This window comes from Ambystoma mexicanum, chromosome 4q, assembly GCF_040938575.1.
Source record: "Ambystoma mexicanum isolate Mex_15411 chromosome 4q, UKY_AmexF1_1, whole genome shotgun sequence".
Taxonomy (NCBI): domain Eukaryota; kingdom Metazoa; phylum Chordata; class Amphibia; order Caudata; family Ambystomatidae; genus Ambystoma; species Ambystoma mexicanum.
This window is the reverse complement of record NC_090928.1, coordinates 1,284,537,560-1,284,565,233: the sequence shown is the minus strand read 5'-3', so window position 1 is coordinate 1,284,565,233 and position 27,674 is coordinate 1,284,537,560. Positions and strand designations below refer to the sequence as shown.

Sequence of the window (27,674 nt, the reverse complement as noted above, 5' to 3'; positions counted from 1 at the left end):
CCCCTGCAGCCCCCGCTCCCCTTAAAAGGTATAATGGGGCATACCTTTACCGGGTCAAGTCACGGCACTTTTGCCGCAATTTTTTTTTTTTTTACCGCAAAATTTTTGCTGCGATTTGATTACCTGATACCGTATATGGTTGGTTTACCCTTTACACCCAAGGACCCATAAAACACAGTGCCCCATACCCAGGTGCCCACTTTGTTTTTTATCTACCTGATACGGATCGTTTTATCTACCTCATGCCTTATGATACGGATCGACAGGTGTTGTTTCTACAGTGGATATATGAAGCAAAGTGATTAAGACTGTGGTGGGTGCCCGGCTAGGTCACTACAAAGGTTTAGATGTGTATCTGCATCAAAGAGCTAGAGGGGCATTGGCTTGGTGAGCTGTGGCTTGGCCAGGTGGGGGTCGAGGGAGCATAGGCCAGGCTTACATGGCTGGACTTCCGTGAGAACTGGGTTTGTGCGGAGCTGGCAGGAGGCAGAGGGGGTGCTGGGGCTGGCTGTGTGAAGCGCGGGGCAGATGATGGGACAGGCTTTTAGAGATCATTTTCGGGCATAGTAAAAGATGACGTTCAGGGTAGCACAAAATGGAGTCGCTATGCAAAGGCTTTGTTTTTTGCTTACTGTTTAGTGCTTGGTTCGAATTATATGAACAAACAAACGTGGGGACGTCTCCCACCTTTAGCAAAACACAAGATCAATTTTACACGTGAATGTCTAGGGGGGTGTGAAAGAGCACCTCTCCCCAACAGTTTAACGGCCGGGACGGTTGGTGGGCCTTTAGAAGGGCTGACAAGTGTCTGAACACGGGTTGGTGACCTGCACTCTTTTATGAAGAGTAATCGAAGTTCTGTTCATAGTCGCAGTACCTGGCAGGATAGTGACCCAGGGCTGCAGCACCAAAAGGAGAGGATCCCATGTGTCTGGGAACCATACCCTTTTATAAAGAGCAATCCAAGTCACATTCATAGTCACAGTACCTGGCAGGACAGTGAACCAGGGCTACTGCAAAAAGGTAATATTGAATTGTGAAAGCAAAAGGGGCAAAGAAGCCAGGGGATGGGAGGCATTCCTGCTGGCAGTGTGAACTACATACTAAAGTCTGAGAAGTGCTTGGGGGGAAAGGAGTCACTCCCCCCCAGCCATTGTGAACCGTGAAGCCAAGAGACATCAGGAGAAGGAAGCAATACCTCCTGGTGTTTTGCCCCGTGAAGCGAAGAAAGATCACTGGAAGGAAGCCCTACCCCATAGAGATGAATATATATGCGTGTGGACATAGACAAATGTAGATGGCTTGATAGAGAGAAGAATGGCTACATGTAGATTCAGAGCCAGAGATGCATATAGGCGGTGCTCCAGATAGCATTTTGGAGTAAGAGTATTTTACTCCCAATTTTTAGAATTGGAGAGTAAATCCAATTTCATGAGAGTAAAAATGATTTTCCTCCTTCGCAAGAGAGTAAAAAGTGTCTGACAACTATCCAATTTGTGCGTAAAATTAAAACTTTGTTCGAAAACATAAGTGACAAAACAGCTGTATTTCAAAGTGGTTCTAAATAATGTATTGCACCTATGGAAAACATTTTCCCCACACAAGAACCTTGTAGATGCATACTACAGAGCTTCATCTTCATGATACTTGGGCACACACTCTGTTAAGAGTTACTGCATCACACTAGCTAACGCATTAGTAATGTCGAAGTTGGACTACTGTAAAGCCCTTTATGCGGGCGCCAACAAAAATGTCATAAATAAAATGCAAAATAATGCTCTTAGAGCTGCCCTGGACATACCCCGCAGAGTGCACATCTCTAATATAAGGAAAGACCACCACTGGCTAAAAATCAGTGACAGAGTTCTCCTCAAGACACTATCCCTCACCCACAAAGGACTGAACAATACAGCTCCCCCTTACATCTCCGCCAGACTCACCAGAAAGTCCTCTAGTTACCATACCAGAGCTGCTAACCATTTCCTTCTCGAAACTCCCAGATTTAGGCTCACAAAAGCGGGTGGAGTAAGCTTCCCTGTTAGAGCTGCTCAAGCCTGGAATGCACTGCCCATTGCATTGAGAGCCAATCTTCCCTATTCAAGATTTAGATGCAAGGTGAAAAGTTGGCTTTGGACCAACGACAACTAATCCGAGCCCTTCACCAGGCCCTTGAATCACTGCATAGTACTGCTCTGATACCCCTGATTTCTGGATTACTGACATGTACTGTATTGTATTCTCATGTATTGTTTGTATTGACTTGTAATGTTTCCTCTGTATATTGTAACTCAAGCCTAAGCAATCTTGTACCTGCTGCGCCCGGCTACCCCTGGGTTTGTGAGGGCATTATCAAATAATAAACACATAAACTACAGATGCCAGCTAGTTACATCGGGTGATTCATAAATCAAGTCCCTCACTCTACCAACATCTCTTCTCTGCCTTTCGGGCCTACTGTTGCTGCCTGGCACTACCTGCTTGACAGCCACTCTGTTTTTTCTCCATCTCTCCTTCCCTACTTCCCCTGTCTCTCACTTTTTACCGCTCTGCCGCTCACCCTTAAGTGTTGTGATGCCACGTTTTGCAGTCTGTTTCTCTGTCACTCTGGATCTCCCATCTCTGCATTATATTGTTGCTTTTTCCTCTCTGTATCAGTTGATATAACTCCTCTTCCTCTCCCATGTTCTTACTCTGGCTATATCTGTTCTTTCATTTTCTCGGTTGTGGTTGCTACTCCTATCTTTCTTGCATGGTCTCTTATGTTATTGGCCTGCCCTTGTCTACTATTGCTTTTCTATTTCCATCTCTCCCCACCTGCTGTTGCTCTGTGTTTTATTTTACAGTCTCCAAATAGCTCTTTTGCTCTGCTTCTATCCCTCACTCCTATTGTGTGTTTGTCCTATTTTTAACTCCGTTTCCCTTCTCACGTTCTTTGTTGCCCTATCATGTAGCTCGTTGCTCTCTCTTCCTGTTGCTCGAATTCTTGTTTTAGATTGTCTAGTATGTTCTCTGTCCCTTCGCCCCCCCCCCTCCCTGTCACACCTTTGTTCTTCTGTATTGCTTAGGTTCAGAGTTGCTCTTCCTCTCCTGTTTTTCTGTTTGTCTTTTAACATAGCACCAATAACTATCCAAAAAGCTGAACATGCCATTTCTATTTAAAAACCTAGTGCAGCTTTACCATTGGGTGCTCCTTTTTAGATGTGTGCAAACCTTCTGTTGGCCATTAGGCTGGGAATTATAGAGTTAGAGGTTTGTCTGACCAGATGGAGCACTTGATTGAATGCATATGCTTTACCAACATTGTATGCCGTTACAAGTACAAGGGCCGATATGAAATGTGTGTTCTGAGCCATCACAGGTATAGCAGCTCTGATGAGGTGACTATTATGAGCCCTTACAAGTATAGCAGCCCTGAGCAATGTTCTGTTCTGAGCAATCACAGGTATACCAGCCCTGATGAGTTATGAGCCATTACAAGTAGAGCATCCCGGTGGACATGTGTGTTCTGAATCACTGAACATTTAGTAGTCCTTATGGTAAGTCGAAAATAAGTCGACTGTTACAGTTGAATGCTACCTGCATCTTAAATGCATATCTCTGATGCAGACTCAGTTCAAATCCTGTTCACAGGTAAGTTAATAACAGGTTACACAACAATCTCTGCAGCCGGGTTATTGACCCACTGAGCTGCCTTTCCCAACAGACTGACACTGAAAGGCACATAGGGTTAGGGCACTGGCAGTTCCATGTGAGGCTTGCCTGACATAAATGGCTTGTCAAAAGCTTGAAGCCTGTTTGGACTATCCTACATTAGTCAGGAGACTAATTTGCTAGATTCAGGAATCGAACATGGGATAAGCAGAGGTTTTGAAAAGCGCAAGACCGAGTAGAAGGGATTAAAGTATATGACAGCAATGCCATCTTTTCACACTGCTGGAGGTTGGTGGGAAGAGCCCAGACACTGTTCTTGTTCTCTACTTTGGATCGCTGCAGAAAATGCCAACACATGTTCGTGCTTTCTTAACAGCAGCTCTGTTAGGAAATTCAGGTACTGTCCCAAAACATAACAATCTTGCTAAGAAATGAGGGCATGATGCATTCAGCCCTGCTGTGAATAATTGGCATTGTGCCATGACATGCTTACGGTATAGCAGCTGCGTGGTTAAATTAGGCTACTTTGCCTTAATATATAGCAGTCCTGTTGAGAGATAACGGTACAACCTACGCCACTGAGAATATATACTGCACTGCTTCTACCTGTATCGACGATACCTGTTTGCGATGGGCGGTCAGAAAGGGAGTTAAAGTTCAGACCACATGCCTACCTATGCAATTGGTGTGCTTCTCTGATGAAGAAAACAAAGTATGAAATACCCATGCTGCTGCAACTGCGCTGCCTCTATTAAAGCCAATTAAGTAGAAATGCAGCCCTTGTTTAAGACAATTTTCATTTTACACAATACTACCTGTGTCCTAAAGCAAAGTGAAAAGCATGCTCATGATTCAAGATGCTTTAATAACACTGTAAACTACAAAATGCAGGCAGTTGAACAAAGTGAACAAAACACAAATTCCCTTTTACCTTACAAGTAATAATTAAACAGGCTAGGACTCATCCCAGTTGCTTCTTTCAAGGAACTGTGGCGATTACTAAAATAAAGAATGGATTTGCAAGTTGCTGCTAGCCAGGCTGTCAACAGTGAGCTCCATTATTTATAGGGGTGCTGCCATAAATAGCCTGTGTAAGTGGTACGCAATGAAGAATTAAAAGGGCCATATTGACAAGATTTCTGTGCATAAAAAGGCCTGATACGCACCTTATCTGGAGGGCTGCGTATAGGTAGATGGAGAGATACATATACATATGGAAAGATTACTAGAGATGTAGACAGCGAGAATGATGCAGTGCGATGGAACTGTAAAGACATGCAAAGACAGGTTGGCAAGGACAGACATAGAGAGATGAACAATGAGATATAGAGATGGAGAAAAAGAGATGGAGATGGATACATATAGATGGAGATCATTATTTTTATATATATATTTCTGAGGCTTGTGGAATCTGCTTAGATCACATGCTGTGCATAGGCCGAACTCGAAAAGGGACGTCAACAGGGCGTGCCAGTAATACTATCCCTAGTGTGACGTCCACTGTACCCATGATCCCTCACTGGTCGGGATCCCTCAGATTGTTTTTTTCCGCCATTCTAGACGGACGCGTATTGCAGAGATCCTTCTCGGCGTAAAGCCATTGACTTTACAAAGCCTGCTTTGTTGCATACTATCCGCTATCAATGACTTAGTCTTTCGCTTTTATTGTGGTTAGAGTGCTCATTGTGCACAGCGGGTGTTGCCCATAACCTATGCTACTGGCATTGTACTTTTTGCTGTCCATTAGCTTACCTGGATTGATGATCATAAGCATTATCCATTTGCCTCTGCATTGTTGGCTGCCTCTAATGATTGTTGCATGCAGTGTTTGTTGCCCTCTTGACTGTTCTGCACATTGATGTTGTCCTTAACCTACACTGCTATTATTTAGAACGCTGCTCTCCAGCTCACATTGCCATATCGGTATCCGACTGCTTCTGCCTCATTTGTGACTAAGTGTTCGTTGTGCATAGTGTCTGTTGCCCTTAACCTCTGCTACTGCCATTGTATTACTTGCTGCCCACCTGCTTGGCCCGCACCTTGACTATTGCCCATAACCGACACTGATATTGCACCCGCATCTGACTACCTCCGCCTCTTTGTGGCTAAGTGTTAGTTGTGCTTAGTGTCTGTGGCCCTTAACCTTTGCTACTGCCATTGTACTATTTGCTGTGCACTAGCTTACCTGGTTTGATCCTCACAAGCCTAACCCTATTGCCTCTGCACAACTTACATTAATATTGCATCGAATGTGGCCCTCCAGTCTACACCGCCCACTTTCCACCCACTTACTGGACACGCCTCACCCCTACCCCGATTACTCTCACGTTTACAGTGCCCTCCTCTCCACTGGCGTATCTCCCAAAAATGCATAGTCCAAGCGGCCTACTGCCTCCCCTTACTATTGTGACGGCTTTAGTGGCCATAGTGACCACACTGGTAAACCTCCACTACAACACTCCTAGCTTCTCCATGACGCAACCACTTACTCTAACCAGACAAAGACCCACCAAACCTAGCACACAAGACCCTCCACTGCAGACCTATCCATGTACTTTGCCCGACAGAAACGGAAGACTCCGCTCCAGACGCCCTAAAATGTATGACCCACTAGCTAGAACTCTTACCCCTTGTAATAACAGATCCATCCACATGTCCACCTTACCTAACTCTAAATCTAATCACCCTCTTAGACCCACGACCACCCACCACACCACACCCAGGACCCACCTGCCCACAGATTCCACACCTATAACCTCAGCCTGCAATACTCTTAAGTGTGCCCTAATAAATGCGAGCTCTCTGGTCGCTCATGCCACAGAGATAGCTGATATTATACAAGCAGAACACCTTGACCTTTAAGCGATCACCAAATCATGGCTTCATGCTGCCGCAGGACCTGCGTTATCCCTTGCTATCCCCAACGGATACACCATCCTAAAATCAGACAAAGCGGAGACTCGAGGTGGAGGTATTGCACTTATTGCACGAGATAACCTACCAATCAGATTAGTGCCAACCCCTGACACCAACTCCTGCAAAAACCTGTCTGCCAAACTTAACAAACAGCTCCCAGACCCTAACGATCCATCTGATATACAGACCTCCAGGTCCCATCGGCTCCTTCGAGGATGACCTTTCCAATATTGCCTTCAATAATCTAAAACACCCATCCCAAGTTCTACTATTAGGAGACCTTAACTTAGGCTATAATGACCCAAAGGATACACCTGCCTAGAATGTGGCAAACTTCCTAACAGAACAAGGCTTCACTCAGAAAGTGCTTCATCCTACTCACACAAAAGGAAGAATCCTAGACTGGATAGCAGACTACAATTGTAATGTTACTATCTCTGCCATATCCCTACAAATATGGGCAGACCACCATCTCATAACTTTTACTCGGACTACCGATAAACCCATCTCCACACCAGCACCCCTTGCCCCACCTATTCCAACTCGAAATAAAAAGAACATTACCTGTGACAACCTACTCCCTCTCATCCTACCCACACTTAATGCCACACCGGACAACATGAAACCCGACGCTTTGGTCAGGGAATATAACCATATCATGACCACTTCCCTAGACGCTATAGCACCTCTTAAACTGAGACAAAGCAAACCCAAGGCCCACCTTAATTCATGGTACACCCCATACCTGAAAATACTACGTGCCAAAAAAAGGCTATATGCCACAACCTGGAAAACACAACCATTTGAGGAAAATAAGACCAACCTTACGGCCATCACCTCCCTATACAAAAACGAAATACTCCTAGCCAAACGTGAAACTTATAATGCAAAATATCCCAAGCCAAATCCGGCACGAAATAACTTTTCGCCATCCTTAAAGAGCTCGAAGCCCCCATCCCTGTGCCAGATAACTGTACTAAAGATAAACCCTGGTGCTCGAACATACAGCAAGCACTAGTAAATAAGGTTGCGACGTTACAAGTAAAAATAGCCAACAGAAAAGCCTCACTAACTAGTAACTTGCTCAGTAGCACTTCAGCAGTTTCCCTGAACAACCCAGCCAAATCTCCCGCCAGGTCCCCCAGATTTAAGTTCTCCAAAGTCACCATAATTGAAACAGAAAAAACTATACTATCGCTCAAGCCTTCCAATTGTCAGGGTGACCTCTGCCCCGCTCAATTTATAAAAGACGCAGCCAGAGATCTATCTCCATTTATCACTAAACTTATCAACGCGTCATTCATGTCCAATACCATCCCCACCGACCTTAAGAAATCATGGGTGCTCCCATGACTAAAAAAACAGACTCTGGACCCACTGATTCCTACCAAGTACCGTCCCATTACTGCGGTACCATTTCTTTTAAAAATTCTAGACAAAAGGGCTTATTCACAAATACAAAAACACTTGGAATCGAACTCCTTGTTGGGATCTAGGCAATCAGGCTTCAGACCACAGCACGGGACAGAAACTGCACTATTGGACCTTAAGGCCCAAATCGATGAACTGAGAGATAAGGGAAACTCAGCCCTCCTCTTACTCTTGGATTTATCGGCCGCCTTCGACTTGGTTGATCATCAGGTCTTATGCGGCCATTTGGACATGGCAGCATACTTCACCACTGATGCCATAGCATGGATACAATCCTTCCTCAGCGATCGCACCATGAGAGTCTTCTCCCCTATGGCAGCAGCCGACCCCATTCCCATCACGTGCGGCGTGCCCCAGGGATCTGGTGTCTCACCTACATTATACAACATTTTCACCAAGCCCCTCTTCGATGATTTGGACCATCTGGGTATCACCTACTCTAACTATGCAGATGATACTCAGATCCTCCTACCTCTTTCTGGTGATTATGAAAAGGATTTGGCCTTGGTGAACAAGGTTTATCTCATCATCCAGGCATGGATGGCCACACACGGACTATGCCTGAATAACGCCAAAACTGAAATCATTATCCTGGGCACCCCATCGTCTCTCATTAAACTAAGTCCCAAATACTCTGCTTTCAATATCGACAATAATATAATTACAGTCGCCAAGGAAGTAAAAACATTGGGGTTCTACTTGGATGCCACTCTATCCCTCAACAAACAGGTTAACGCCATGGCTTCAACTACAGCCTACACCTGCAAATTGATAAGAGCAGGCAAAGCCTTCCTCTCCAATGACAGCTGCATCACCTTGGCCAGAGCACTCATACTCTCTAGACTCGACTATTGTAACGCCTTGTACATAGGGGCGAACAAACAAATAACCAAAAAAATCCAAGTCTTGCAAAACAATGCTCTTAGAGCTGCCCTAGGAATCGCAGGGAGAGAGCATATATCTGAGACAAGAGCCAACAATTGGTTATCCACCACAGACAAAATAAAATTAAAAATTGCCTCTCACTCACAAATGTATAAACAAGACTGCCCCAACCTACCTGTCAGACAGAATTGTCATGAAACCTGCGACAAGAATAACCAGACTATCCAACACGAACTGCCTCCTTACCCCCAGATTCAAGCTCACCAGAGTAGGTGGCAACAGTTTCCAAGTTAAAGCAACCCAGCTCTGGAATTCGCTTCCCCCCACCTCAGAATAGAGCAATCCTACCACAAATTCTGACAGCGCACTATCAAGTGGCTCAAGGACTCCGACTTCCAAGCAAACTTATGTTAAATGGTTAAATTGGCCTCAGCAACCACTGGTCATTGCACTCATTTGCCATTAACTACGCATACCGCTATCTGCCAAAAGTTAGTAACATTCCATCTGTAAATACTGTGTATATTTGTAATTTTATGTATCTCACTATATGTAACTATAATGACTGTATAATTGTTGTGTAACCAAGCTTTGAATGTTCTTATGCAATGCGCCTGTTTACCTTTGGGTCTGGCGTGCACTACAAGTAATAAACAAACTATTATACAATTAGCGATGGTATTTCTTTCTATCCTTTCACCGACCTCCGAAACACCATGCCGGTGAAGCCCGAGAAACTGCCCGTCGAAGACAACCGCAACAGACCGTTCAGCCTTGGAAGGCCGCCCCGGGACTCGGCCCAGACAGTAGGGGGAGTGGGGGAGGCCATTTAGGATGCTTATACTCCCCTTCCTACACTTTGTTCACCAAGCTGCCATAACCTATAATTATGGAAAATACACCTTATTCTGCCCCAAGTGTAATCGCAAATTCCTGTGGTTAGACTAAAATTTAGTTTGTAACTTGTGCCTTCCAAGAAACCACGTCGAAACGTCTTGTCGAGTGTACAGGCTCTTCAAGACAAAGACGTTAAAGGACTGCTCCACGAAACGCTGGCCAGTCAGCTTGAGGCCATGGAGGTAGAAGGCACCTTTAGCGATGGCGGCAACGCCGTCCTTTCGGATGGCAATGGAGTAGCTCCAGCTACTCAAGCGCAGGCCCCTGACCCCGGGGACAGGGCGGCGGCCATGTTGTGGGGACTGCACCCGGCGGCGGTAGCGCTACACAGCCACACACCACTAAGCACATAAACCCAGGTCAAGACTCCACACGTGGGTTGAGTGATCGACGACGTTCGACACCCATGGAAAGGTCCCCCGAGTCCCGGTCCTCTGGGCAATCTCGTTCGAGATCGCCACACGACAGGACCCAACCGTCGAAAGACGTCAAGGGTGTCGCTCGCAAAACTCCCTCCAAAGGCCGATCGTCCGCGGACGAGGCCTCAGCCCTACCCACATCCGAAATTCGACGCTCTGCGTCAGATAAGGTGACCGGCGCCAAAAAGTTTGTAAAACACTCCTCTGGGCCCCAGGGTGGGGGGGGGGTACATCACAAAAAGACCTCAAAACCCCACATAGGGACAAGAGCCCTCTTAGGGGAAAAGACACCTCCGAAGGAAAAGCCTAAACAATCCAGGCCCGTAGAAAAACCTAAAGAATCTAGGCCTAAGGTTGTACCTCCCACAGATGAGGATTTAGGACTTTCCCCTCGAATCTGTGGTAATCCCAAATTCCAAAGAATGGTCTTCACAAGATATTTACAGAGTGTTGAAAAGAATGACCTTTATTGCCAATTTTTTCAAAAAGAACCCTGATTACCTTCAGAGCTTCAACTCCACTCCCCCCACCACAGCTCCATCTGGTTCTCAAGCCTCTGCCTTACCTACTCAACCCCCTTTTATGAGGTCTCTTTCAAATGTGAGTACAGTCCTAGGTCTGTATGACCCTGAATCAGACCAAGAAGATCTCTCCTTTGTAGAGGCAGCTGACCCTCAGTTTATTGATGAGGATACAGAGGACCTTTATTATGGGGATGACGAGGACCAAGAGGCAGATCAAGAGGCCAATATGTACTCTATAGACTCCCCTCTTAACCAAGACACTCCAGTTGTCGATTCTCCTATTGATAATCAACCCCTCCTCAATGAAGTACTAGCCAAGGCGGCTGAGCACTTTCAGATTGACACCCAGGAGGTACAGGAGGATAAAGACTTTGCTGGGGACAAAAAGACAGTGGCCCAGTTTATCCCGCTACTGAAATCAGTGCAGCGCAGAATACAGCCATCTTTAGAAGCCCCTAATCTCTCACGTGCCGTAAACCCACGTGTTGAGAAATTATTCAGACCCGCCCCTTCTGACCCATTATATATTAGAGGGCAACTGAAACCAGACTCCTTGGTTGTGACTAAAACTAGAAAAACAGCGGGCACACCCCTTTCTTCCGCCGAGGCTCCTCCCGATAAGGAGAGCAAAAAGATTTACGCCATGGGCAGAAAGGTCACCTCCTCTGCGGCCTATCAAACCACAATAGCAAACAACGCAACACTCTTGGCTAGTTACAACTGCCACAAGTGGGTAGAAATGTCTGCTTTACTTTCGTCTACCCCAGAGCCACTCAAATCCCAACTAGCACAGGTGGCTGCAGATGGGAGGCTGTATCCTTAAAACCAATTTTGACGCAGCGGACAATGCCGGAAGAGTCATTGCGCAAGGGACAGTTATTAAATGGCATGCATGGCTGCGCCAGTCAGGTTTTAGACCAGAAACGCAGGCCACTCTAATAAACATGCCGGTTGAACCGAACGTGCTCTTCGGTAAGGCCGTAGAAGATGCCCCTAAAACAGCAAAGGACGAGTATGACCCGCTGAAATCTTTAGGTCAACTCACTAACAAGCCTGCCGGACAGAGGGATAATTGCAATTTTCGCCATTTTCGAGGCCAAAACTCTCAACGAGGATCCAGTTACAATCCAGGTCAAGGTTTCTCCTTGGGGAATAATAAAGTCCAATCCTCCCAGGGCTATCCGAGAGGACAACGCAGAGGCACACCACCTCAGAGCAAGTGACATTCCGCTTCAGGTGTCCTTCCATGCTTCTCCAGTAGGACGACGCATTTCCAGCTTCACCCAAGCATGGGAGGGAATCGCCTCAGACAGATGGGTGCTGTCCACCGTAGCAGGCGGATACTGTATAGGACTACTCCAATGTCCCCACGACCACCCCCCATGACAGAAGATCCACTCAGAAGAACATCAGCGTATCCTTCTCGAAGAGATAGCCACACTTACATTAATGGATGCCATCGAGGTTTTCCCGGCCAACCAGGTAAACGGGGGTATTTATTCAACTTACTTCCTTGTGCCAAAGAAAGATCTAACAATGCGCCCAGTATTAGATTTGCACCCTGCAAACAAGTATGTCAAGCCACAAAAGTTCTACATGACTACGCTACAAGAGGTAATCGCTCTACCAAAAAGGGGGGATTACATGGCAACACTGGATATGAAAGATGCCTATTTTCATATTTCAATGTTCCCAGCGCACAGAAGATTCTTGCGTTTCACCAACACTTGTACAAAATCTTCGCTGGTGGACAAGAGAAAATCTAACTAAAGGAAAACCTTTCTACGATCCAGAGGTACAGGCGGTTGTCGTGACGGATGCCTCACTGGCAGGGTGGGGGGCTCACTGCCTTCACCACACAGCTCAGGGTCTGTGGTCTCGCACTGTAGCTCAGAACCACATCAATCTGCTGGAACCTCTGCAAGTATTCAAAGCCCTTCAGGCATTCGAACCCCATTTAACAAACCTATCTGTGCAGATCCTAACAGACAGCACTACAGCAATGTTTTATATCAACAAACTGGGGTACACGTTCTCCAAATCTGTCCAGACTTGCACAGCAAATTTGGAAATGGGCACTCAGACGGAAAATGTTCCTGTCGTCACAACATGTTCCAGGGGAACTCAACTCTCTAGCAGACTCATTGAGCAGAGATCCCCTACCAGAGTAGCGTGTGTGGCGTCTACACGAAGAAGTCGTAGAACACCTTCTTTCAATGGGGTTGCCCAACTATTGACTTATTCGCCACAAGCTAACAGTCAATGGCCAGACTTCGCATCCAGGTTCCCCCAGCCAGGCTCCAAGGGGGAACGCCCTATGGATGAACTGGTCAGGGAAATTTGCTTACGCTTTTCCCCCAACACCTCTCATGAGGAAAGTGGTGAACAAGATACAGAAGGAACCGATGACTCTTATCCTAGTTGCTCCTATGTGGGCAAGACAACCGTGGTATCCACATCTGCGCAAACTGGCGATGTGCGATCCCATCAAACCCCCGTGCCTGTACATCCTACTCACCCAGTACGAGGGACTAACCGTGCACCCGCAGCCGCACTCATGAACTTGGCAGCATGGCTCCTGAGGTCATAGAGTTCGGACATCTCAACCTGCCACAGAGATGCATGGGTATCTTGAAAGAATCAAGAAAACCAAACACTAGGCACTGTTACTTTGACAAATGGAGAAGATTCGTAATTTGGTGCCAGGCTGAACAGATCACCCCCATAGAATGTACTCCTACCCACATAATAACTTATATGCTCCATTTGCTAGATGCAGGGTTAGTATTTAACTCCCTAAAGGTCCACCGGGCGGCTTTGTCAGCCTACACGACCTCTCATAATAAGGTCTCATGGTGGAAAGGTCATCAAAGCATTTATGGAAAGAGTAAAGAGACTCCACCCTCAAATTTCGATCCCGCCGCCATATTGGGACCTCAATGTGGTACTCGCTAAGCTCATGGGTCCCCTTTCGAGCTCAAACACCTGACTTAAAAAACTGCCTTCTTAGTGGCTATCACTTCCATAAGAAGGGTCAGTGAAATCCAAGCAGTCAGTGCAAGATCCTTTGTTGTACACAAATACAAGCTGGTTTTACATACTCGCCCTAGGTTCTCACCTAAATTCATCTCCAAATTTCATGTAAACCAGTCAATCGAGCTACCGGCTTTCTTCCAGGAACCCTACAGCTCAGCTGAGGTAACAATCCACACACTAGATGCGAGGAGAGCGATCCTCTACTATGTAGACAAGACCAGACCGCTAAGAAAAAAGGATCAATTGTTTGTCTCCATAGCGCCAGGCAGATAATGTGACTGCATCTCTAAGAATGCTATCTCCAGATGAATAGTCGGATGTATCCAACTGTGCTGTTCCCTATCAGATAAAACACTGCCTTTTACGCCCAGGGCTCACGCCACAAGAGGTACTGGAGCCACTCTGGCTTTCATTGCCAATGTCCCCTTAGACAACATTTACAAAGCAGCTACATGGAGTTCAGTACACACCTTCACTCAGCATTACTGCTTTGACACTCATTCCAAGACAGATACACAGGTGGGACAAGCAGTTCTAAGACATCTGTTTGCCCATGAACCGTCTCATATCCCACCACCTTCTCCTAACACTGCTCGCTAATCTTTGCACAGCAGGTGATCTAAGCAGATTCCACAAGCCTCCGAAAGCATTCATTACTCACCGTAATTGTATTTCTGATGCTTGTATCTGCTTAGATTCACATGCGCCCACCCTTCCTACCCTCGGAGAGAAGGCGCATGGATGCTTATGAGCTTGTCTGATACGTTACTGCTTGGATACAACTGTACTCCTGCTACACTTCATGCTACCTCATGCCAGAAAAATAACAATCTGAGGGACCTCGACGTGTGAAGGACCATGGGTACAGTGGACGTCACACTAGGGGATAGTATTACTGGCACGCCCTGTCGACGTCCCTTTTCGAGGTTCGAAAACAACTGTAATACTCTGCAACTTCCACTAGATGTCGGCCTGTGCACAGCATGTGACTCTAGGCAGATACAAGCATCAGTAATAAGATTACGGTGAGTAATGTATCCCATATATATTGTAAGGGTGCAGAAGTAAGACTCTGACACGGAGGGGTCATGGTGTTTGCTATAAACATTTATTCAAGGGTAAAAAGGAAAAGAAAACTCTATCTCGCCCTAACTCTAAGAGGGGTTACCCTACCTCAACTGAAATAACTAGTGTCAGAATGTCGAAAGCAGAAGTGCCAATGTCCATTCTCACAATCCGAACTCTGTCACTTACATACTAAGCTAACTAAATAAAATGAGAGGTCATCTTGGTCCCAGAGCTGTGGTGGGTCCCTGATCCTGGTTTGGAGACTTGGTTCCCTCTCACCAGATACTTCGATGAAGAACAAAATGTGGTTTCAGTCACTCCTTAGTTGTTGGGGGAAGTGTCTCATATCCTACAGGCTTCCCCAGTCTTACAAGTTAGTTCCTGGGGGTCTTAGACCCTGGTTGTCAGCCTTGGCTTCCTCTTGCCAGGTACTGTGCTAAAGAACGTAAAAAGTACTGTGCTAAAGAAGAAAGCCTGGATGCCTCCCAAGCTTTAGTGGATCCCTGATCCTGGTGTGCACACCTGGTTCCCTCTCACCAGGTACTGCGACGAAGAGACGTTGCCTGGATGCACTTTCCAAGCTGTAGGGGGTCATACAGACCTGGTTCACTAACGTGCCAAGTACTGTGTGAAATTTCCACCGCCTCCCAATTGCCCTTTTTGTGTGCGAGCCTCAGACCCGTAATACCGACTTTAGTTGTACCTTCTGTGGACTTGGTTTACTCTCTGGCAACGCCTTTGTACAAGTCCATGGACGTCCTTGCTTTTCTCCCACTGCCTTAGGGTCCCAGACCCTCCTTTCGCAGCTTTGCAACCACCTCTGATCTTTCAGAGCCTTTTCGGCTACCCATGTACCTTGTGGCATGGCTTGTGTGAGTGCTGCCTCCCTTGAGGCAGCGGGGTTCATTTGCGGTACTCCAGTAATTTTCCAGAGCTTCCTTTTCCTTGCAGCGTCTCTTCAGTCGTCTTCTTTACCAGGATGGTGTGCTTTCATACCCTCGTGGTCCACAGATCTCTGGCCATCTGGAGTCTTGGTCCACTTGCTTGTTTCTTGTTTCTTCCAATCACTGTTCCTGAACCACTAGACTGGTGAAGTGGTTCCAATGGGTACTCTGCATTGCTCCGCATTCCCTCCTCAGTAATACTCCTCCTTGTCTTGGTACTCTCTATTAGGACTGCTTTAGAAAAGTACATGGGGGTATAAGGGTAGGTTTGAAGAGGAATGAGGTGAAGGAAAGGTGGTGTAACTGTAGAAAGGGTTACCAGGGTTATGTGCCTGGTGGGGATACTGCGTTCTCCCGATGTGGTCAGCACTGGTCCCAAAGGGGGTTTCACCTCCCATGAGATCCACCCGTTGAGTACCTGGCCTTATGGGAAGGGGCTCCCCCTTCGGAAGAAGTGACGACATTGTGGAATTTGTCACAACATACATTTATCATTCATGTTCACTACTCCCCTGACTCTGTGTGTGATGAAACACAGTTGGAACAGCTTTGGGGAGTAACTTGCGAGTGAGCCTGGGGCGATGTTTTTTAGTGAACTTGGAAGTTTCATGCATATCTTTAGAGAAGTGCGTGCTGCAGACGCGAAATCTATTGCCCCTCATGTCCTTCAAGACATCCTTGGCTGTGCTGTCAATCTCGGATACTGGAAAGCCAATTGACTAAACTCGTTTCTATTACAGACATATCGTTGGGGAAAATTTGCATCACTGGACCAGGGGTCTTATCATGGCTGATATTGGGGCAACCCAAAACAATACAATACATGTACATGAAGGCATTGTTTTATGCGCTGAAAGATATAGTAAATATTTTTTTTAAAGTATGACTGGTATTGATTCACCATCAAAAAAACTTCAAGGACAAAGCTCTTTAGAGTTTGGTAATTCAATATATACTATAACATTGAAAGGTTGACAATTGTGAATTTATTGAGATATATGTCCTTAAAACAAGGACCTGTAATAACCAAGAGGTCAATTACCTTTAGTTTGGGAACATCTACCCACAAACCATGCGATGATGTGATCCATAGTAGACAGCAGAGATGTTTTCTTGCTAAGGGTTTGAAGCACTTAAAAAAACACTTGAAAAGTGGGAGTGAATTTGAATTATTTTCCTGTAAGGACTGCCCTTAAAGGTGATTGATCGTTTTTCTTTATGGGTGCGATATACTATCTCGAAATAAATAACTATATATTTAAAGATGGAAGATGGAGAAGGATTGATCACGTCAAATCTTGTAAAGGAATGTGGACACATACCAACAACCATTCTGAGCGCTTGGCCCAAGTGAAAACGGCTATTGATGAGGAATGGGGCAAATGAGACCATTCATGGGGCCCTGGACCTTTTCATCCTCTGAACATATCTTGATTACAGGGACAGGGAACTCAATGGAGAGTATGGAGATTCATGGTCTGGGGTTACCATTGGTCCCTAGAGGCCAGACGCTTTGCGTTGTACATGGTGTTAGGCACCTTTTTCATTCCCATCCAGACCCATTGCGAGCCCATGGCTCAAGCAAGAACTTCCTTTGATAAGGGAGGCGGATGGATGTGGACGTATCGAGCGCAATATGCTTGCCACCATGTCAACGGGCACACATATGTTGACTGCTGGGACAGGGTTTCCAAAGGGCAGCATGGAGACACCACGTCTGGGGGGTGGCCATGTGGCCAGAGAAAAATCCTGCTTCCTTGTTTAGTAGTAGTAGCGGGCAAGATTACAATATTTGTTATTACATGTGATGGACGTGATTACATCACTAGGTCACGTAGATGACCCCCATGGCCACAACGTGAAGCACATGTTTGCGTCACCCGGTCACGTTATACGCTACCTATTGAATGGTGGCCATCTTTGACCGCACAGAGAACTTTTCTGCTCCTGGAGGATTCCGGACCTTGTATGTGTGGAAGAACCATAACACAAGGTAAACAAAAGGAGCGGTATGGTGCCACAGCAGATTTGTTGATTATCTAAACTGATGATGGTGACAAGTGATTAACGGTGATTTTCATCGCCCTATAGACTAACTTCACCTCTACATTGGAGATGAAATAGAAGGGTCACACTCTGAAACAGTAATGTGGAATAGTTGCATCCCTGAATATATTTCCTCACCTGAGACGTGAAAGAATGTACAGGTACATTTAACCCTATCTAGGACTAAGGCATGAGGTGTCTGTCTGCCGTGTTTATATGTGGTCAAGTTTTTTCAGTCGCTCAAACCCACGCTTCATCATCCTTTCTTATGGGTGTTGGTTTGCAGAAGTGCCATGTGAGACCATTCAAGTAGTTGTCATAATTGCAATGACCGGATATTGGAGATCCTAGCATCCTGAGATATAATGCGTACTGTGCAGGTAATCTGTAAACAATTGTTTTATTTAGTACAGAAGCAGATGTTGGAAAAAGAGATTGTGGGCATGGTCTGTGTGAGACAATAAGTATTGGTGACTTATATTTTAATAGGGGTTTCTCTCTGGTCTTCTATTTTTTAGATTGAGGAAGCTCATTAAAGCGCATTCAATTCATCTTAATTCTCTCAAGTGTTCTAGATCACATCACCTACACATCTCAGACCCTGAGGAATGTCCAGCACTTTTAGGGCGTACGTGTACAGAAACATGTAGAGCCAGTTAGGACCCAAATTGGTGCATATATACACGATTATATTCCCATTGCGTGTATGCCTTTGTAAATATTCGAAGTATGTGTCATGGTGTGTGTTTTGGTTTATGTAATTACGGATGAAATGTGTGGTAGCATGGACTGGCACACCATATATCCCACAAGTTTTTTTTTTTTTTTTTTTAATCGGTTGATGATTTAATAAAAAGATTTACATTTTTGTATTAATTTCTACGTTGGTTAGTGCATTATTTCAGGACTCAATGTTTTTCTGAACTTCGAGAAGACACTAATACTTTCTTAAGAAGACTGGTCCTTTCCTTTGGCATATATTAAACCCAGAGAAAAAGCGCCAGCCAATCAGCATGCCATAAGTGAGTTGAATCCAACAGTATGAGCCTGCGTTCCATCCCGAGGACAGCATCTTTCCCTAAATCTGGCCTGTTCGTCTGCCCCAGTGCCTTTCCCCACCACCTTTACCGTTCCAGCTCTCACCCCCCACCCCCCGCCCACCCCACCCTCCCTCCCTTGGTAAATCCTCACCTGCCCTCCCTCCCTTTGTAAGCCCTCCCTTCTTTTTTTAAATCCTTCCCCCGCCTTCCCTGAATTCTCACCTACTTATTGCTCCTCTGCCCTTCCTGGTTCTTTCCTTGATGCCGCCTCATTGGTTATGGAAATGGAAGGCGGCTACACCTTGAGTCTGTCTTCCATTTCTATTACCTCTGACCCAGAGCACTTCACAAGTCAATTTTTCAACTAAAAAAGTATTAGCACCTCAGTTCTCACCCATGAGGTGGTTATAGCAATAGTACCTGCCGTGGTGGGCTTTATGGGGTGGTAACAGTATCGGGGCTCAGAATTACAACATGGGTCCCGGGCCGTTGCATCCTAATCCAACCCACCAGTGGGGGTATTATTGCGCTTATAAAGACTAGACTGTAAAGAGGACTTGCAACTCTTGAAAAGTCAGTAAAAGTTGTTAAAGATTGCATCTAAGTGGTGGATCTAGAGGACTACTGCCTAATTGGCCAGGAATTAAAAGGCCTGAAATGAAGCTGATAGAACATTAAAGTGAATGCAGTATGTTCATGTAAACTGCTTTGTTATTGTACAAAAGATTTACAGCATGACGGGGAATATTCAACAGCATGTGAATCTTTGAAAGCTGCCGATGCTGGGGAACTGTAGTTGCAGGTAAGTAACTTTTCTATCCATGGAATTTGAAGGGTTGTATACATTGAAGGGATCAAGGTTACTTGCTATGAATCAAAATGTAGTGCAGTTAGGTCTGCACCACACACAGCAGCCCTCCAGGGAGACTTCCTGACATTTAAAAGCATGCAGAGAAGAGGAGAAAGCTGATTTGTAGAGTCTAGTGCAGAGGCTTGCAAGTAGTCTGGTAGGATGGCTCTGGGGCAGTGCGCTCGCATAGGAAACGAGGCGATCTCAAGCAGCATGGGTTCTAATCCTGTTCCTGTGCTAGAGGCTGGAATCGGGCATGAAGCACAACCTGAGAAATGTTGGCATCAAACCTTTCTCCAGTCAAGTGTTAAGAGAAGACATATGACAGTGAAGACATATGACAGTGACCATTCTTAGGGAGTCTTTACAGACTGAGCACCGAGTACAGAGAGAGTTGTACCACTGTGAGTGAGACATTGTTAATTCTATAGCAGAGAAACAAGCTGGTTACGGGAAAAGAAATGTGTTCTTGCTGAGTCTGTAGGGCTGAGAACTGAGAGAGCAGATAACGCAATATGAAACTGAACCTTTTTAATGTAATTAAATATTTACTAAACACCTCTTCTCCGATTGTCAGAACTGTCTGGTATGTCCTTTGAAGAGCTGCTGCAGCTACAGAACAAGGTGGGAACCAAACTATACAATCAGATGGCGTATGGATCTAAAGCCGGCCAATCAACTGCTGAGAACGCCGAGAAGAAACCACGTCTAAATAAGAACAGGTACACCAGTCTAGTGCTGCTGACTAGCTCTTTCTATGCTGGCTTTTGTGCTTAGCTAAGAATGTTTCTGGGTTGAACCTTCTGCTTATGGTGGGACTTGTTTAATAGTATGCAGTGCCCTGTCACTGCCACCTGAGAGCAGTGGTGCTTTGTGGCTTCTATTGACCGCTGTCTGAGAGCAGCACTGTTCACTGTTCGTAGCTGGTAGAATGGATTTCTAAACTCTGCTCTGGTGAACAGATGTTTAGGAGCCCACCCTTGTTAGTGAAAAAGGGGGCACTTCTGCGAAGTTAGCCAGGGCAATTCAAGGTAGCTTGGAGAGTGTTAGGCAGAAACATGTGCAGTTCCCTTAGGGACCACTGCAAAAAGCTTAAGACTACAGGAGTAAGCAGTAAACCCAATTGGTAGCAGTCTGCACCACCCAGATTTACCTGGTAGCTGTGGCTGAACAGTCAGACGTCTCTCAAGAAGAGTTAGGCAGTATACAGAGCATACACAATAGGGCCAGAGATACAGTAGAACAAGCAAACACTGACCAGAGCTTTGGTATTAAAAGTATAGAGTTATTTATTTAAAACACACTTTGAAAAAATACATTGGCGCTAATATGGCAAGCAAGTTGAAACAGTCACTATAAGCATATACACCTCCCTGATTAATTATTCGACAAGTCTTAGAGAAAACACACCACTTATTATTAAAACAGAGGTGAGTGCTTAACTAAGATGGCACTCCAATAATTCGGTTAAAAAGGGAGAGAAAAGGCAGAGTATGGAAATAACACAGTACCAACACTTTTAAGTAACCACAGATAGTTAGAAAGGCGGGGTCTACTGTAGAGCCAAAAGTTCATAGGCCAGGCCCACTCTTGGAGAGAGCAAGGCGGAATGTGCCCAAGATCACACAGTGGAAATGCACTTTAAAAGTCTTTGTAGATAGTTCAAAAAGGAGTTGGATCAGTTCAGAAAAGTTAGTTAACAGGTCTGGAGGCCAACCCAGTTGGAAAGGCAAGGATTTACGGGACACCTTGTGCTAACCGTTGAAAGGGAGGCCAGGCGGGACACAGTACCGTAAGTGGTGAGAACGCTCCAGCGGGGGCAGTTGTTCCTGGCAGCGGGTGTAAGTCGTGGCTTCGTCTAGAGGAAGAGATGATCTTGACGTGGAGGAAAGCTGAAGATCGTTGCACTGCCAGGGAAGAAACCAGCCGCGGAGTTCTCGGTAAAAGGTACGACCCTTTTATTCGCGGTCAGTGGTGACCGTGGCTATCCGGTTGCCGGGGTGCTTGGCACGGGCAATTCGACCACGAGACGTCCTGGAAGGCGCAAAATGTGAACTGGTTGGTCCCACCAGCTCGAAGGGAAGAAGACTCCTGGAAGAAGATCTCCTCTGTCGTTGGGGAAATGGTGAGTTCGTACAGCAGGGCTCCACCGGTGGTGTCGTCGTTGTAGATGGCTCAGCTTCTCCCCTCTTCGGATTCTTTAGGTCCTGTGGCGACTTCTGAAGTTCCAGTCCCTAAAGCTCTGCTTTTATGCAGAAAACCCCCATTCATCAGCCTAGGCTGTCACTCAAACATGCTAAGTGGTGAGCCGGCCGGCTCACCACTGGGCCAATCACACAAGAGTGCGACTTGAGTTGCCGAGGCAACTCAGTCCAGGGTGCCTAATCCCCCTCCCACACATCCTGTAGACCCCAGACAGAGGGGCACCAAAAAGTGGAACAAAGGGCTCAACTTGGGTTAGAGTTACAGAGGCGAACACAAACGCCATTTTGACACCGGGTTCTGGCAAAAAGACCCAACCGTGAATTTAATATTAAATAAATAAAGCAGCGGTATCTTTAACATTGCACCAAAAAGTGGTGCGTTTAAAATCAATGGGAAAATCCCATAGTAAATATTCTGAATGAATATTTCGCGTGGTAACCACTGCCACCAGCCAGAAACTCGACAAGGGGCGACTGCACAGTGCCCCCTCGCAAACAGACCCAGGGGCAATCTAATAACCCCTGCCCAGTACTTCCACAATATGATGGTCTGTACTGGTTCTGTTAATAATTTGAGACTAGTAAAGCCAATGGTGACTTTACAGGCCCTGGTAGTCAGTCCCAGGGTATGGAGTCTGTTTGGGGTCACTATGACACCCCTGTGTCACTGCACTGAGGGTGCTGTGTAACACACATAGTAAAAAACACATGAAGCCCTATAGAGTAAAAGACCCCATAGCCCATAAAACACATACAAAGTCAAAGGACATCCTCAAATCATGCCTAAGAGTGGGATAAAAAGAGTCTCACTCTTAGCAGGAGAAAAAAATAAACCCCAAAAATCCAGCAAAGCTGCTGGGGGGACTCGCTAGGTTTGGGAAATTAGCCTTAACAGAGAATTCTCCCTAACAGAGAGCAGCCAAAGCTAAGTATTGGGAGTAGTGGGGGTGATCTGAGGTCTTGGATGAGCACACACAGTAGGACGACAAGAATTACCCTTAGACTGTAGTATATCAAAAAATACACAATTTATTAGGCCCAGAACAAACACAAGTGAATAATGAAGAACACATTAATATCACTACTTAAACACACAATATGTAAAAATGTGTTCAATCACTTTTCGATCATTGCGGTATAGTGCGGTTTCCCTAACTTAAAAAGTCCAGCCATTCTAAGATTGGAGCCTTGTGCTCAGTGTCAAGTTTGTGCGTAAAAGCACTTGGTGATGCCTAAAGCTTGCAAAGGACAATATTCAATGGGAAGGAAAAGTTAGCAAGCGGATTCTGGAATGTGGGTATTTGGGTCAGAGGAGGATCTGCTGTGGAGAACAAAGCTGTCCTCAGTTTTCGGACGGCTTTAGGAAGCAAGAGCCGCACAAGCCAAGCCAAGGACCACAGGGATCCTTTGTGTGTAAAAACCGGTTGGATGAACTAGGGGTCACCAGTAAGTGGTAGGATTACTCACCGCCCCTAGCACACTCCGGGTCAAAACTTGGCAGGCTTGGAGATGGTCGCCTGGAGTACGAAATTCCCTCCTTGGTTAAGCTTCAAGGTGCACTGGCGCTGCAGGTGTAGAGGCGGGCCCAGTTTTCAACTGGAGCTGGATCTCTTGTCACAAATGCAGGACAAGGAACGCACCGATGCAGCTGGTCTCCGGACACTTGAAGAAAGGCCGGAAAGTCGCCAGCAGTGACCGCCACTGACGCACAGTGATGCAGGGGCACCCAAGTCTCGCGGTCTGACGCACACACCTCTCTAATGGCCCAAAGCAGCTGGAACAACAGATTTGGCAATGAGATGCTTTGTAGTACGAACTAGAATTTCCCCAAGGCTTGAGGCAAAACTTGATGTAGCAATGCTCCAACGCAGGTGCCAAGGTACAAGCTGGTCAGTCCACTGGAGGGCCCAGGCACACTTCAGAGAAGTTTTGTTTGCAGGGCAACAAGGAGGTGTTGAGAGGGATAGGTCCCACCACTCCAAGAGGTTGAAGCACCTTTGTAGGTCTTCGGAGATCGAGCGCAAAGCAGCGCTCTAGCGGGACAACTGCGGGCTCAGGGTGCCAAACCTTCTCTGTGCGGTTTTGTATAGTCCTTGGGTCTGCTTTGCTTCTCTGGATACTTTGCTCTGTGTATAGGTAGATTAGGACCTATGTGTGATCTGCGGGCCTGCACTCGGACCCCCTCCTCATATCCCAAAGTGCAGTGAGTGCTCGCACCCAGCTGGCCAATGAGGAGATCTGCCCCACTCATGCACGCCAGCATTGGTCCAATCAGGGACCCCTGCGGCTCTCATGCACACCAGACATCCTGGCACCAGTGGTGTGGATTGGCATCAAACAGTCCCAGCCCACTTCCTGGGTACCCACACACGTGACATGCATAGCTTGCGAAAAGTGCCGACTTTCGCGTGTGAATGCATGCCCAACTAAGGACTCCTCGGGTCACAAGGATCAGGAAGAAGGCCAACGGACACAAGGGCCAAAGGAGAAGACCAAAGACCTTGTGGCACGGCCATAATGGGCACTAGCCACAGTCATGAGCCAAACGCAGTAAGAGCGGTATGGCTCGGTAAAGAAATGTAAAAACGCATGAAAACTCGTTTGCTGCCACCAGTATACTCCTAGGCACATTGTCCAGTTGCCAAAAAATCCTTAAGGGATGTCTAGGGCCCAAAAACGCAAGGACCCCAGTGCGTCAAATACAGACCCCTCCCTCTGGTCCTTCTGCAAAGGCCTCAAAACCTGGCTCTTCTCCCAAAACACCTAAAAGCACTCCTACCATCCCAAACCTGTTCTGAGTCCTAATGCATGAGGTAATCAACGTAACCAACTTCTGTAACCTGTGCAAACAACATCTGTATGATATAACTTACGTAACAAATGTATGTAACCTATGCAAACAACTTGGATTGTTGTTGTTCAACCTTACTCCGATGCAAGCAATCAATGTAACCATCCTTCTTAAGAAAAAGCGCCTAGATGCCTACAGGTTAGGTGCGCTATACAAATGTCAAAATAAATAAATAGTTTCCAAAAGTGGCAAAAAAGTCATAAGACTAAGAGAAACAACATTTCTTGGTACTGACTGCCTGAAGGATAAGTCGGTTTCCCCATAAAGATGAGCAAAAGCCCAGTGGAGTGCAGCTGAAGGCTGTGCTTCACTGGCAGAAAGTCAGGACCGGAGGCTGAAACAAAAGCAACAAGTTGGGGGGGGGGGGGCGTGAGGGGGGGGGTCCACAAATACTGAGGTAAAATAAGTGAAATGTTACCAAACAGTAGCCTCCATTGATAACTGCTGGACTGGAGCGCTGGACTGGAGCGCTGGACTGGAGCGCTGGACTGGAGCGCTGGACTGGAGCGCTGGACTGGAGCACTGGACTGGAGCACTGGACTGGAGCGGTCATTGACAGCTGCCTGAGGACAGCACTGGGCTACAGCTTTTGTTGACCGCTACCAGAGTGTAGCACTTGCATATACCTGGCATTGACAACCAACTGTCCGCAGCGCTGCACTGTGGCTTCCGTTGACAGCCGCAGGAGGGCATTACTGGGTTGGAAGTGCCATTGACAACCAACTGTCAACTAGCCTATATTGGTCTGTACCTTTCTCGTAACAGTGATACCTGAGGGCAGCATTGTTTCGTACATGTCCCGTAGCTGAGCAACCTGTCGGTAGCACTGCTTTGTAGTTTTCCTTTCATTGGCAGAAGTCATTTAACCACACTAGTCTGTACCTCCCAGTGGTCTTGCTATTTTATGGCAGCACTAATCTGTAGCTCCCAGTAAATGTGCCTCACAAGGCAGCCCTAGTCCTGCCCAAATTGGGATCCCAGATGTGGCTCTCTCACTTTGAGAGAGTTGCTGAAATCGCAGTACTGCTTCCTCTTACCTAGCAGGAAAAGCTGGTCACAGCAGCTCTATCGTTTAGCCAGCCAATGGCGAGTGTGGAGCACTGCACACTGAGGGTGAGGCGGGAAAGGTGGCAAGCGGCTAGGTAAAGGTGTATTCAGCGTGATGGAGGGGTAGTGAATGCAAGCGTACCATGTATTTGTTTATTTGGGGTGGTAGGTAGTATTTGTGAATATTTGATGTGGAAGGGAGAACCTTTGAAAACTGGGTCGCAGGTGGCTGGAGGGTAGGTATTCTTTGAGCACTGTATATGAAGTTCCCACTTCACTCCTGTGTCGTCATCCCCTTTTCTCTCTGTTCTGCATGTTTCTGGACACATAGTATGATTTAGTTCGGAAACGCATTAGATGGATGGATGGATGGTATAGTTTACAGGGATCTATTTGCAGTAACACATTTAACTTCATCTGTGTTGTTTTTCTTACAGTATAGAACATTTGAACTTTGCTGAAATCCACTGAATAACTAAAACTGCCTTCTTTGCTTGAAGGCAGAGGGAGAACTGAACTACAGTGGGAGGAGTTGGACTCACTTGGAAGTGTGCACACTGCCCAGCTGTGGCGTGTTCAGAGGGTTGTACTTCATGCTGCCTAAACCTTGTGCCTGTTTGGCAGGAGACCTCTTTCAATGATGTTTGGGACTCATTGTGCTGCGTGAATCTGTTTAGGTTCACACGTTGTTCATAGTGCTTAAGGGACATGGCCAATCCATTAGGTGACCCAGTCAATCACGCCGTTCATTATACTTGGGATAGCTTGAACCTATGCATCCATACAAAATGTCCACCTGTCTTTATTTACATCCTGTCCATAAACGTGTGTACACATTTCAAGCTTCTTTCCATTTGTCTGTTCCACATTTTTCTTCCTATACTTTCTCTCCCATCTTCCTTCCCTTATTATAATTTGGCTCCGGCAGAAATAGGTCTGGTGATCTCAAGGCAGGGCCACAATATGCCCTAAAACTCAGACAAGAATTGGTGCTTTATGAGTACCACAGTGCTCATTCTGTGCATTATAAAAGCTCAATAATTAATTAAGAAAACACTGTTGGGGACATTTTTCCTCCACCCTCTAGTGAGGGATGTAAACCCATCTAACCTGAAGGCAAGACAAGATTTCCAACTAAAATATAGACCCAACTATCTAAAGTGGTAGCTATTGCAGAGCAGTCAGGCATAACTCAAAGGAGTAGGTAGTCTGGCACAAGTGTTAGTCCCAGTAGTTAACCCCGGACCCCAGAGAATATATTAATTACACTGGTATACTGAAAATAAACACTTCTTTATACAATCACACAGAGTACTTTGAGTTAAACATTGCGCATAGTAAGGCAGTGCATATCCAAGCACGCTAAAGGGATATCTATATAGACCCTGCAGACTCCAAAGCTAAATGTATGCTCCCTACCTCCTGGTAGGAACAATACATAAAAGGCTTAGGGTGGAGAGAAAATAATTTACAGGACCCTGATCTGTGCCCAAAATACCAATACACGAATAGTCACAATAGTTCCCCCACACAACTACTATATAGCAGAATTAATTATACATATTTACACTATATACTACATATGGCACATAGCAGGAGGAAAGGGGTTAACACTTGGCCAACAATGTCCAGAGGGCCACCAAAAGTGAGGATAACATTAGCCTCACAATACCAGACCCATAATGTCTGATTACACGCCTAGAAAAAAAGAGATCCAAAAGTAACAAGCAGTTATACAAAGTGACTTAGTATATTTTAGTAGGCAGGAGTGTAATGCAGTGACTTAAATACACGGTAACCCTGTGGTAAAAGTTAAAATTCCAGTCTCTTTCAATAAAACATATGAGCGATGGGAAGAGGCATCT

The 27,674-nt window shown here is 46.1% G+C and overlaps 1 protein-coding gene across 1 annotated transcript in view; it reads left to right on the top strand.

Annotated features, from left to right (window-relative positions):
- RRP36 (ribosomal RNA processing 36) overlaps window positions 1-27,674 on the top strand; it is a 193,392-nt gene that overhangs the window by 61,475 nt on the left and 104,243 nt on the right. The window contains exon 3 of the mRNA XM_069608904.1: window positions 20,285-20,429. Coding sequence (XP_069465005.1) covers window positions 20,285-20,429 — 145 coding nt within the window. The remainder of the gene's footprint in view (window positions 1-20,284; window positions 20,430-27,674) is intronic.